This window comes from Elephantulus edwardii, unplaced genomic scaffold (genome assembly GCF_000299155.1).
Source record: "Elephantulus edwardii isolate Elephantulus edwardi_28Jun2011 unplaced genomic scaffold, EleEdw1.0 scaffold00026, whole genome shotgun sequence".
Taxonomy (NCBI): domain Eukaryota; kingdom Metazoa; phylum Chordata; class Mammalia; order Macroscelidea; family Macroscelididae; genus Elephantulus; species Elephantulus edwardii.
This window is the reverse complement of record NW_006399776.1, coordinates 16590126-16604352: the sequence shown is the minus strand read 5'-3', so window position 1 is coordinate 16604352 and position 14227 is coordinate 16590126. Positions and strand designations below refer to the sequence as shown.

The 14227-nt window shown below is 39.5% G+C and overlaps 1 protein-coding gene across 2 annotated transcripts in view; it reads right to left on the bottom strand.

The window, feature by feature from the left end:
• The window catches only part of RYR3 (ryanodine receptor 3), a 753100-nt gene that overhangs the window by 388298 nt on the left and 350575 nt on the right, over positions 1-14227 (bottom strand). For both annotated transcript variants that reach the window (XM_006883055.1, XM_006883056.1), the window contains exon 11: positions 2804-2977. In XM_006883055.1, coding sequence (XP_006883117.1) covers positions 2804-2977 — 174 coding nt within the window. The remainder of the gene's footprint in view (positions 1-2803; positions 2978-14227) is intronic.

Genomic DNA, 14227 nt, shown 5'->3' with positions numbered 1-14227 from the left:
AGATGGCATTAGTTCTACACAGAAGATTTAGAGTTTTGACTGGTTTTCAGAAACAGATTTCCAGGCCTTTCCCCCTAGTCTTAGTCGGGAAGCTTTAGTAAAAGCTGTTTACCAAGAGTAAATAAACTTGCTGGTACTTTGAAATATTGGCAATATAGTTTTCAGCGTCATGTTGTTGTTATGTGCTACTGAGTCACTTGTGACTCATAGCAACCCTATATATAATAGTTCCAAACTATGCTCTACTGAGCCAATTTCACTGTCTCTGACACACCTCCTGTTACCCAGTCACTGAGTCAGTCACTGAGTCAATCCTTCTCATCTAGCATAATAGCAACATTCATGTCTCCATGGTACACCAAATTGGTGGATAGTGGTGAGCACAGGACCAGGTAGTGTTTCATTCTGTTATAATTAAGGTGGTCATGAGTCAAGAATCAGTGCAAAGGCAAGAAAAGACAGCAATAACAAAGATTTCATTTCCTTCTGACGGGGCATATATGGTAAAAGATGGTCTTGTGGGACATGTTTCAATGTCCTTATTCCTGAGGTATATAGCCCTTAGTCTTAAGTGTAGCCATTCTGAGATTTAATAGAAAGGTGGGTTTGGATGGTTTTTGTCTTTTTTTTCCTTCTTCATGGAACATTCACTTTATTCTGAACCTGAGCCTCTGTCTCTTGGTAACTAATATTGTGCCAAAATCTCTGCTTTGTTTTTCAGTATTATAGACTTTGATGCTTTCTGTTTGCTCTATTGTTGTTGTTATGTGCTGTCGAGTTGCTTGCAACTCATAGTGACCCTACATACAACAGCCTTAAACTCTGCTCTGTCCTGTGCCAATCTCACTGTCTCCGATACACCCATCCCAATTTTGCTCTATTAGCTTCACATTTATCCACACTAGCTTAAAATCCAAGGCAAAACAACATAAATTATCCTAGGGTCATTATTTGCAAAGTTCTCACCACCCTGGAATCTTAGCCCCTCAAATTCCTATCTCTAATATGTCTATCCAGCCCTTGTATTGTTAAGCTGTACAAGACCCTACTCTCCGAACTCCAGATCTGCAGATGGGAAAGGCAGAACAGAAGCAGCTCACTTTAGCATACTTCCTTTCTCTCTGGGATCTTTAGCACCCATGTCATGAATGGGTGTTGACACTTTTCATAGAGTGAGCAAGGGAGCTAGCTAGGTAGCTTGCTTGCTTGCTTCCTTCCTTCCCACCTCCCCCCCTCCATCCCTCCCTCCCTTTTTCTCTTCTCTTTTTCTCTCTCTCCTCCCTCTCTCCTCCCCTCTTTTTCTAAAGCAGTCTTTAGTGGTTTTCAAAGGACACACTGAAGTTATCCAAGCTATTGTGTGCATTCTCTTTCATTCTACTTTCTATCCACTCTTGATTATTTTATTTTCTCCTTTTCTAGGGGTTAGTATATAGATATGGTTCACTTTACACAAAGCAAGATAATACTTTACAGCTTGTTTACAACAATATTTCTTATAATAATCACTATTCTGGAAAACTTTTCTCAACCCACATTGTATGACACACCTGAACAGGACACAACTCCTCCTAAAGTCTTATTCTGGGACTATCTGGCTACTTAAATTCTTTCTTTGCAAAATTTTTCAAAGAGAGAGAATAAACATGTACAACCTATTTTCTAGTTCCTGTGGCAATTGACTTTCTGGTATAAAGATGCTACAAGTGCCTAGGTTGGATTCCCAAGGCCACAGGTTGTGAGAGACCACTCCTTGTGGATGCAGCATCACTGCACGGCTCACCTTTCTTCATATTTGTGAGATTGCTGCAATATGCAGTTTAGGGGGAGTGGCAGAGTTAATCTCAGGATTATGAAAATTGTAGCAATAACTCAATTATCAAACTAAATGAGGAAGCAATGATGTGGATAATCCTAAAACAGCATTTCCACCAAGAGTCCTTTAGATCAGTTTTGGGAATACATTGTATGAATCTAAACTCCCACATTTATGATAAAGACTTGCCATGTATTCAGGTGGGCTTTGCACTTAATTTTGGGGGGGGCAAGAAATGACACTGGGTTGATATGCTAGAATAAATGTACATAATACATTACAGAATAACAAGAACATTAAGAAGTAAAACACATATCATGTCTAAGGGTCTCAAAAACACATCTACTGCCTAAATTGAATCCACTTTCTACTATGCACCATTGGGTCAGTACCAACACACAGCTGATTTTTTAGCAGGTTTCCAGAGGCTGCACATTTCCCATCTGTCTCCCTTGAAGCACTGGGTGGATTTCAACCACGTGCCTTGGGGTTGGCACTGTAGTTCCTTACCCACTAAGCCACCAGAGTGCCTTTCATTGTTGTGTGCCACAGAGTCAGAACCAAGCCATAACTGACCCTCCAGTGGGTTTTCAGAGGCAGTAAATTATGTTGGAGGAGACTGCTTATCCTTCTCCCATATGCAGGAGGATCCCACGTGTGTGCTTTCAGGTTGGCAATGCAGCTCTTTACCATTAGCCCTACCGGGATTCCTAGAGCTCACCTTGTTGTTGCTGTTATTTACCAGAATGCTGGGACTGACCCATAGCTGACAGTCCAGCAGGCTTCTGTTATTATTGTGTACTATAGAGTTGGAACTGACCCACAGCCGACCCTCCACCGGGTTTTCAGAAGCAGTTAAAAGCATGGGAGGGGAATGCAACTCTCCTGCAGAGCAGCTAGTGGATTCAAACCGTGTGCCTGTGGATTGGTAGCACAGCTCCTACCACTAAACTAGAGCATAACAATCCTAGAGACTTTTTGACAACTCACTTTTCTTTTCAAAGGTCCCAGGCGTGATGTTTTGGCATCTTGTGCTTTGTAGGTCACCCACAAACCACTGGCTATATGCTGGACAAAGCAGACAGAATCTCCATACTTTATTTCTGGAACTCCCATGCCTTCTATATCACGTTTGTGACTAGAATCCAGTTTCTCCTTGATTTCCTATGTAACAAAAAAGAAACAAACATAGGTATGCCTGAATATAAACTAACGTATAAAACAAATCACATACTTGGAATTTTTAAGGCAGAGAATCAATTACCAAAATTGACATGATGTGCTACCCAAGCCAGAATTTCAAAAGACTTAATTCACTGACCAGATGTTAATTATAAAATTGATAGATTTCCAGTTATCACTGCCTTAGTGAGTATTCAAATGTAGGGAACAAGGAGGCAATTGGAAGGTATTCTTTTCTCTTGCTATACAGTTATATTTTCTACTTTTCTCGTCCAAATTTAGAAAAACTCTTACTAAAACCATTACTTTCAGCTAGTAGTATTTTCTAGAATTTTAATAGTTATTTAGTATAAATAACCATTTTCCAAAGCTCTTTGTACACCTCAACTTGGTACCTGTGTCTCCAGCAGACTTTGAACAATGTGAGCTGCTGGGCCGTAAGTTAGGGGAGCCATGATGGCACAGTCCACAGGGAGTTGTGCTGGGAACCCAAGTGGCAGTTCAAGTCCACCAGTTGCTCCAAGGGAGAAAGATAGACAATCTCCTCTCATGTGATTTACAGACAGGAAAAACCCACTGGCAAATTAGCTATGAGTCAGTTCTGATTTTACAATGATTAAGTTCTCCTGGGTTTTTGTTTGGGGTGTGTGTGAACAGTGTTTGTTTTTAGTGTTTTAAGGCAAAGGCATGTTGTTGTTGTGTGCTGTTGAGTTGGATCTGACCAATAGCTGACCTTCCTGCAGGTTTTCTGAGGCAGTAAATCACATGGGAACAGAATGCCCATCCTTCTGCAGAGCAGCTGGGAGATTCAAACTGGGTGCCTTTGGGATTGCAGTGCAGCTTCTGACCACTACACACAGTGTATGAATTTCTTGGGGCTGCCTCATTTATGTGTTGCAGGAAAGAAATTCCATTTTTCAATTAACTAGCGTTTCACTAAACCTGCAGAGTGGAAAAAGAAGTTATTGTGCATCAGGTGTACTGCACCTAGGTTTCGACAGATGAAGCTGACCCCTGATTCATAGTATCTCTGTCACTTACCCATCAATCAAGACCTCTGTGGCTTTACGCTGGAGTGATTCTGCTTTAGTTCCATTTCTTCTCTCTATCTTGTATTAAATTGCTCATTTGTAAAAGCCATTAGCTAGGCAGCATTTTGAATTTTCTACAGAATAAAAAATATAGCCTGCTGTTCCCTCTGCTTGTGACAATGTGCCTCCCAATCTCAACAGCAGCAGCACATGAATTAATTCCTTACCATGTGCAAGTCATTGTAATAAATTACTTACACATATTAATTCTGCATAACAGCTTCTAATGTCACAACAAATATTTACAGATGAGAAAATGAAGGTACACAGAAGGAGGCAATTTGCCCCAAATCAGTCAAAGAGTAATAAAAAAGCCAGAATTTCAAATTCAAGAAATTTGGTCCCAGAGTCTTTGCTCCTCCCTTCAATAACCTCACACAATCCTCAAGGCCCTGAGTAAGGGTCACAGTCTCAGTGAACACTTAGTTCCACCTCCTGTATTTCCCCAACAGTCTTATTTCTCAACTTAAAAAGAAATAAATTAACAAGTAAATAACAAAAATAAATAATTTCCATCAAGAAGGTTCTGACCTAGCGCAAGCTTGCAGAACAGGATAAAAGCTGACCAATGTCTCCAAGAACGCCAGTCTTCACAGAAACAAATTGTCTCTTTTTTACTCCCATGGAGAAGGTCTGAACACCAACTTCTTGTCTACCAGTTTAATATGTTGAGCACTGTGCCACCAGTACCCCTTAATGAGCACTTACAACACAGCAGAACACAAATGCATTTGTTCATATGACATGTTCTCTTCACTAGAAACTCATAAATTTTGGATCTTGGAGATAATCTAATATGTTGCAGCTACTTAATAAATACATATTAGAATACAGTCTGTCAATTGCTGTACAGAAGTAACTTGTGGTTCCTGTGATGCTAATCACTGTGACACTGATGTGTCAAATGCGATAATGGTTACCCATGATAACAGTGTTTGGTGGAGCTCCCCGATTAAAATAAGCTTGGAAGCAGGAGTGGCATCCACTTCTGAAGTAGCTTGCCTCCGGAAACCCTATGAACTTGGAGAAACGATGAAAATTATACAGGTGTTCAGGTCTTCGTTCATAGCGTCACTATGAGTTGTCTACAACAATGGACGGTCCCAAACTTAAAGTTAATGGTCACTAAATTATCTCTTTTTATTTATTAAAATATTGCATTGCAAAAAATTAACAAAACAAAAAACAGACATCAGAAATCTTTATTAGAGGCATTGAAAGAAAATGGGTCACTGTTTTCTAGCAGTTAGGAGTCTTTGCCATATAATGAATGGTTAAGATACCTTTAAGTATGACTCATAACAAGCCTATGAACAACAGATATGAACCCTGTCCTATCCTGAGCCATCCTTATCATCCCCAAATACTTGCTATAGTCACCGTACCAATTCAAGTTGCTGAGGGTCTTTCCTTTCCTTCACTGACCCTACAACTCTTCAAACATAATGCCCCTTTCCAAGAATAGCCTCTCCTGAAAAAATTCCAAAGTACATGAAATGAAACTTTGCCATCCTTGCCTCCAAGGAGCCTGCCCTCTGGCTATACCTTCTCCGAGAACTATCTGTCTGTTCTTTTGGTAATCCACAGGATAGTCAGTCCCCTTTTCCAACACCACATCTCAAAGGCATTGATTCATCTCCTGTCATTTTTATTCACTCACTGTGCAGCTCTCAGATGAGAAGATGACCCAATACAAAGTAGGAAAAATTTTTCCTAACATATTGAAAGATAACAGTAAACATTATCCACTGCCAACCTTGAAAACGTTGTGGCTACATCAGAATTTTCCTATTAGAATTGAGCTTAGATGATACATTAGTTTACGGCTTCTAGAAAGAAAAAAGGAGCTCTGGTGGCCTAGGGGTAAAGAGCTGCACTGCAACTCCAAAGGCACGCAGTCCAAATCAACAGCTGCTCTGCAGGAGAAAGACGGCCAGTCTTCTCCCCTGCGATTAAACTGCCTTTGAAAATCCACTGGAGGATCAGCTATGACTTGGTTCCAACACAATGGTTCATAGCAACACAAGGAGAAAGAAGGGACCTGGAAGCAGGATGTATCTGGTGCATATTTTGAGGCAAGTTTTGAGCAAAGCACTTTACAATGTCGACATCACCTCTTCAATTTATAAATACATGCAAGGTGATGTTGTTTTATACATGATACTTTACAAATAATATTTTTCTAAAATATTAAATGACCCTGCTCTTACTTTTTAGAGGATAAAATGGGTGTTCACAGAGTCTAGCCTAGCAATTTGCTTAAAGAAGCAGAGCTAGTAAGCAGTGGTACAGCATCTAAAAACCAAGTGTAATTTCAACGCCCAGTTGTCATTTGAACACAATTCATTTAAAAGTTACTATTAGCACTTTTGTTGTTGTTGATTTGCCCTTGAGCTGAGCATGACTCATAGCAACCCTATACACAGAAGCCTTTCTATAACTATCGTCTTTTCTCAAAGTTCATAGTTTTTAGAGGCATAGAGTGGATGCCACTCCTGTTTCTAATGCCACAGTTAAATAATTGATGGCGATATTTCAGTTGTTTAAAGGTTATTTTCAAGACAAATTTGAAGATGTAAACTAGTAATTTATTAAAAATTGGCTCTTAGATCATATAAACTTTATGAGTGAGATGAACAAATCAATGCTGACAAAAATGTGCTTTCATCCACAGTCAAAGTACTCTTGGAGTTTGGAAGACAGAATTAACTATGCTTGGGGTGTTAGAAATGATTTTTACACCTGATACTTTTTGTATAGAGTATGGCAGATTTGTTGATGGAGATCCAGAAAAACACATAAATATCCTTATCTATAGGTTTATGTTTCTTAAATTTTTTTTTAAATTTACACTCTTACTTGACTTTCTGTGGGAAAGTTCTAGATAAATTCATCTAGGAATCAGTGTTAATGTATAAAATTATATAAGCTTTTATTTATAACATAGTATAGACTTTTATGAGTCCTAAAGTAAAAGGTAAGTTGGTATACCATCAATTCGTGGGGCCTTATTTTTTGTCAATTCTTTAAAAGCAGCTTGAACTTCTTCCTTCATCACCATAGGATCTTGTTGATATGTTGTTTTATGAAATTCTTCTGTGTCTGCTAATTCCTTTCAGTACAATGACTCCGTATACTCTCCATTTTCTTTTAACACTTCCTTTATTTCATTTAATATTCTGCTCAAAGCATCCTTAGGTATTGCAACTCGAGGTTTGAATTTGTTCTTCAGTTCCTTCAGGTTAAGAAATGCTGAGCGAGTTTGGCCGTTTTGATTTTCTGACTCCAGCTCCTTGTACATTTGGTTATAACACTTCATTTTGTCTCCCCGTGCTGTCTTTTGCTATCTTCTGTTCAGCTCTTTAATATCTTGATTTCTTCTCTCTGCTTTGGCTTCACGGTGCTCCAGTACACAGTCTCTTCTGACATCCATTTTGGTCTTTTTTTCCTCCTCAGTCTTTGTAATGAACATTTGCACTCTTCCTGGATGATATTCTTGATATCCTCCCACAACTCATCTGGTCTTTGCTCACTGATGTTCAAGGCCTCAAACCTGTTTCTAAGATGGTTTTGAAATTGAGGTGGGATAGATTCAAAGTCATATTTTGGTTTGATTTAATTTTTCTTGTAGCTAATGTTACATGGATTTTGGCTGAAAGCAGGGAGTACCAGAGGAATGTCTATCTGTGTTTCATTGATTATGCAAAGGCATTTGACTGTGTGGATTACAACAAACTATGGCTAACTCTGAGAAGAATGGGAATCCGAGAACATTTGATCATGCTAATGTGAAATCTATATTTGGACCAAGAGGCAGTCGTCAGAACAGACCAAGGAAACACTGCATGGTTCAAAATTGGAAAGGGTGTATGCTAGGTATGTGTCCTATCTCCATACCTTTTCAATCAATATGCAGAACAGGTCTGGAAGGCTGGGCTGTACGAGAAGTGTGGCATCAGGATTGAAGATTCATCAACAATCTGCGTTATGCAGATGATACAACTCTGCTTGCTGAAACTGAGGAGGACCTGAAGTGCTTGCTGCAGAAGGTCAAGGACTGTAGCTTTCAATATGGATTAAGGTTCAATATCAAGAAAACAAAGATTCTCACCACGGGGCTAATTGGAAGCATTGTGATAGATGATGAAGAGGTTGAGATTATTAACAGCATTAGTTTGGTTGGCTCCACAGCCAATACTCATTGCATCAGCAGCCAGAAAATTAAAAGATGTATTGCAATGGGAAAGTCTGCAGTTAGAGACCTCTCTAAAGTACTGAAGAACAATGATGTCACTCTGGAGACTAAGGTGCTCCTGTACAGGCCATGGTCTTTGTAATCACTTGCTATGCATCAGAGAGCTGGATAATAACTGGGGATGATGAAAGGAGAACTGATGCCTTTGAGCTGTGGTGCTGGAAAGGATCATTGAGTATACCATGACTGCTAAGAAAATGAACAGGTTCGTCATAGAGGGTTAAACCAGGCTACACCTTGGAGGCAATGATTCTGAAGCTTCATCTGACATACTTTGGACATGTTGCAAGGAGGGACTAGTCATTGGAGAGGGACGTCATGCTTGATAGGGTGGAGGGACAACGCAGAAGACCCTCTATAAGGTGGACTGATTCAGTGACTGGGGATATGGGGGTCGGTGTGTCAGAGACAGTGATATTGGTACAGGATAGAGCAGGTTTTAGGGCTGTTGTGCATAGGGTCACTATGAGTTGCAGGCGACTCAATCGCACATTAACAACAACAACAAAGTAAAAGGTAAGTAAAACAAGCTCTTGAATTGTTTAGTGTAGCATTTTACTTATCGCTCTAAGACCTCACAAAGACTCATTTTTTAGAACCTCTTTTGGGAAAATCTAGTGTAAATAACGTAAAGTTATAGCAAAACTTAAGCAAAGGGATGGCATGAGGTCACGCCTTAGAAGCATCATTCTGGCAGTGGTGTAAATGATGGATTGAAAAGATGCAAGACGAGAAATGGGTAAGATATTAGTATCTAGCATTTCTGAAACAGAATAGGTCTAAATTAATTTTACAGAGAAGAGCACATTTTGAATTTAGTTAGCATAAGTGGACCACTTGTGTTCACAGGAATCAAGGAACTCTCTTTCCGACATGGGCTATAAGCATTCAGAGAGAAAGAACATGTGAGAAGGTCTAGCCCATTCATTCATAGCCACTGGGCTGAATTACTGAAGAAATTGTGGTTAGTCTACTTACTGGGCTTCTCTGGAGAAATCACCTTTTATATTCATGTCTACACTAGTTCAGTGCCCTTGTGTATTAGTGATCTAAAATATGATATTTTAATACACTTTAAAGAAACACCCAATTTGAGATACTGTGAGGATCCTGGCCAGACCGAAGTGTCTGCAAAGCCCAAGCCCCTGCTGGAAAAAGGATGGGAAGGATGGAAGGAAAAGGAAAGTTGTGCAGCATGCTAGATGCAAGTGACTTCTCTGCCAGGTTAGGGAAAGTCCATTTTTTGAATAGCAGTTACTGTGCAGGGGTCTATCTCAATCATTTTTATTTTATCTCAATTCTGTCCTTTTGAAGTAGGCAGTACTATCCCTACTTTTAGATTTCTTTCTGGTCTGCTTACATCCTTTTAATAATCCTTCAAAATATAGTCCCCCATTCTAATTTCTACAAAAAGACATAACCAGAAAGATGCAAATCAAAACCACAATGAGATAGCATCTAACCCTGGTCACAGTGGCAAAGTTTAACAGGACAACAAGCAGTAATTACTGGAGAGAATGTGGAGAGACAGGAACTCTCATACACTGTTGGTGGGACTGTAAAATGATACACCACTCTGAAAGGCAGTTTGACATTTCCTTAAAAAGCTGTACATAGAAATTCCGTATGACCCAGCTATTTCACTGCTATGAATATACCCCAAGGAAAACAGAACTGAAATGCAAATGGAGATTTGTATTCCAATGTTCATAGCAGTGTTAGTCACTATCATAAGAATATGGAAACTGCCTAGATGTCCATCAATAAATGAATAGATTGAGAAATTGTGGTACACTCATCTGATGCAGCATTAAGGAACACTAATTTAGAAAACTACTCCATAAAGAATATGGAAACTGCCTAGATGTCCATCAATAAATGAATAGATTGAGAAATTGTGGTATACTCATCTGATGCAGCATTAAGGAGCACTAATTTAGAAAACTACTATATAACATGAGAGACACTGGAGAGCATTATGCTGAGTGAATGAACTCAGTCTTATAAGGACAAGTACTGCATAAGATAAGTATTGTAAAAGTAGAGAGATAACTAATAAGATGTGTATGAAAGTTCAAGGGGGGCAGGGGAGGGAAAGAAGGGGGCTGAGAATAGGAATAGAAGAAATCACAGATTTGCAGATTTTGGTGGGCAGACAGAGGGCATGAAGGAACTGGGAAAGATTCAATGGGGACCTGAAAAGACGAAGTAGTCATGGGTATAGATCAATGGTGATTAATTTTATAATACACAATGTATGGGTATGATCATTTAAAACAATGTGAATGAAGGAATGAATTAAAACAAAGGATGTGAATGAAATACAATGTATACAAATTTCATATGCAAACCAATATAAAATTATAAAAAGTGTCATCTTAAAAAAAAGGTGGGGGGGAGTTTGAACAGCAAAATGGCAGAAACAGACATCAATGGCAAAAAGCTCAACTTGAACTTCAAACCCTGGACTCTGAAGTTCATCCTCAAAATTCAGTTTTCCTAAGATGCCTTTCCCTATTTTGTCTTAATAATAAAGACTCTTAATCATAAAGACTCTGGGAAGCACATTAATTTATATTTTGAAACTACTTCACAGTATTTATGACATAGTCTCTAAAATACACTATACAAATGAAATTCTCTCTGTTTCAAACATGTTGTTGTTATGTGCCGTTGAGTCGCTTGCGACTCATAGCGACCCTATGTACAACAGCCCTAAACTCCGCTCTGTCATGTGCCAATCGCACTGTCTCTGACACTCCCATTCCAATTATCCCAGTCATGTTTCAAACATAACATGTATTTTTCTTTTCTCCTCTTCCCTCCTGTTTCAACCTTTATTTTCTTTACTTTACTGGTTAAGGAAACATAGAAAGGAAGACAAGTAGCAGAAGCAGCACTATTGTAGTGCAAAATTTTTCAGAGATATGATGGACCATAAGTTTACCTGTCATTATGTTTGGGGCTTCCAGAGAGAGTGGAACAGGATCGTTAGATGATCTGTTCAGACCTGAAAGGAAATTAAACTAAACCTGCTGTCACACAGAGTAATTTTCAACTCATAGAGTTGCACATCTTTGGGTTTCCAAGGTTATAAATCTTTGAGAGGAGACTGCCCATCTGTCTCCTGCAGAGAAGCTGGTGGATTAGAACAGCTGTACTTTAGATTAGCAGCACAACATGGAATGCACTGAAGCACTAGAAAACACTGAAAGGACATTAGAAGGCACAAGCTACAGGGATGACTTTACATCTGTCAAAGAGATGAGCTGGTTTTTGAAAGGCACGAAGAAAATTCACATCTGGTCAAGAATATAGGGGTAGTACAAAGTAATTATTTCATACATATCTACTGAATTGAATTTAGTACTTTAGCAAAAATTTTCCCAAGGAATAACTGTCCTTCTAAGAAGCTTCTGAGACAAAAGAATAGGTAAAATGTAAGATTCTATTTCAGTCCTTCAAGACTTACTGGATGGTCACTAAAAATAGTCATAAAATATGTTGATGGGTAAATCTTACTTTAACTCTATTAATTCATGCTTCCCTGGACAGAATTCATTGTTGTAAACGGTAAATGATATATGACATCTAAATAGACAGTATTGCCCTATCAAAGTAAATATTAATCATTTTCTCTGACAGTCCTTGGTGAATGGCCTTGCAATGTCACGAACATGGGAAAATGATGTGAAATCCATTTCACAGAAATTAGACTTCGGTGTCAAAATAAATTTAATACTTTCCTTGCACCTTTACAGAGTAGGTAATGTTGTTGTTGTCATCATCGAGTGCCGTCCAGTCAAGCATGACTCATAGTGACACTATGAACAAAAGACCTGAAGCCTTTCTGTAACTATCATCATTTCTCCAAGTTCACAGAGTTTCCAGAGGCATGTGATTTAGGAAGTGAATGCCACTCCTGCTTCCAAACCTCTCTTAAACTGGGAGCTCCGCCAAACACTGTCCGCCAAGAGCAACCATTATGGCATTTGACACCACAATAGCACAAGGTTCAGCATCACGGCAAACTCAGATTACCGCAATATAGAAAATTGACAGATGAGTGTTGTATGACTTAAAAGAATGTTACTCCAAAATATAATAACATGAGGCCCTTGGGCCTGCGGCCCTTGAACCTTCCTGGAGGGATGGCTGACACTAAACAAGAGGTTTAAATAAAAAAACAACCAAACATTCTCCCTGGCCCTCAACCAAACAAGAGTGCTCATCTGACAGAGTCCTGCCACTCCACCTAGTCTCCAAAACGGAGACGAGGGGGCTCACCTTAAATAGTTGGTAACATGACACAGAAATTATTATACAATGATGACAAAATACTACAATGAAGATGATTGAGGTTTAAATGAAATGAGTTTCAATATTTTTCGTATATGACCACCTTTATGTGTCAATTCAATAAGCAGTTTTCAAACGTACTACTTGTTATAGGGAGCTCTGGTGGCCTAGTGGTAAGAAACTGCACTGCAATTCTGAAGGCATGTGTTCGAATCCACCAGCAGCTCTCTGAGGGAGAAGGATGGGCAATCTCCTTCCATGTGATTAACAGCCTCTGAAAACCAGCTGGAGGGTCAACTATGGGTTGGTTCTGACTCAATGGTACTTAACAACAACAACTATATGCTATATATTGTGCTAAATTATCAATAATTTATTGCCATTGAGTTAGAATTGACTCATTGCTGACCCTTCAGTGAATTTGAGACTAATCACACAGGAGGAGATTGTCTATTTTTCTCTCGTGGAGTTACTGGTGGGTTCAAAGCACCAGGGAGGTATAGCATCTGAGTCAGCAATACAACTCCCTATTCACTAGGTCATCAGAGCTCTCAGTGCTAGATTGTAGGGGTGGGGCGGGGCGGGGAGGATATGTTTATGTGCTATTCAGGTGCTTTTAGATTTACTTACTGATGACTGTAAGGGAACAGGAGCCACATATGGGAGTGGCTTCATGCAGTAAAGGGCTTTTGAAGGTTGTCTGAAAGTATAAGGAATTCAGAAGATATTTGGAGAGTAAGAACTGCTTTAACACAGATTTGGTGGTAAGAATAAAAATAGCACACTTAAAGATGCATAAGCATATTTAGTGTTCCTGTAACTAAGTCAATCACAAGTGAATGGCAACAGATATGGTAGCGGGGCAGGCAAAAATCTCTGAAGATAGACTGCAGATGAGATGCATTCTTAGTCCAAGATCACGTTCAAGATCTCATAAAGAGAATGGATGGAACTCAAGGTCAGGTGTAGGTGACTTCAAAGCCATGCTTTACACACAACTTGCAGAGTAAGATTGTGATTGATGCTGAGTCTCAGAGGTAACAATACAGACCACATCTCCAACATGACTTGGGTCATCCTGATGAAAGGAGGAAAAGACCTTTGATGAAAACTGCAGATTTCACTCTTTTATATATTTTCACATGGTTTTTCTTCAAAGGTCACAATTTTATACCATCTCACCAGGGTCAGGGCAATAACAGCACCTGACACTTGCCCTTGGTCACCTTCCAGCTAGGTCCAGCCACAACCTCATCTGTTTAGATTTACAGGAGGGACACCTGTCATTTTCTATGCAAAGGCAGACTGCGGATGATGTTAACACAAACCTCTGGCTATCCTGTGACCCTTGAGTCATGGACCACAGCTGTCATAAGTTAACACAACTTTACAGAATATTACCATTGCCACTTGACCCAGCGCACCCTGCAGCACCCAAGAGCACGAGACTGAAGCCTCAAAAAAGAGTACCTCCTGGGGCTCTCTCTGTATCACTTACCTACACAGATGATCAGACTGACAGTCCCAATTCACATAGATTATTACTTACTGTCTTAATCTCCTAGCCTTCCCACTGAGTCCTCCAAT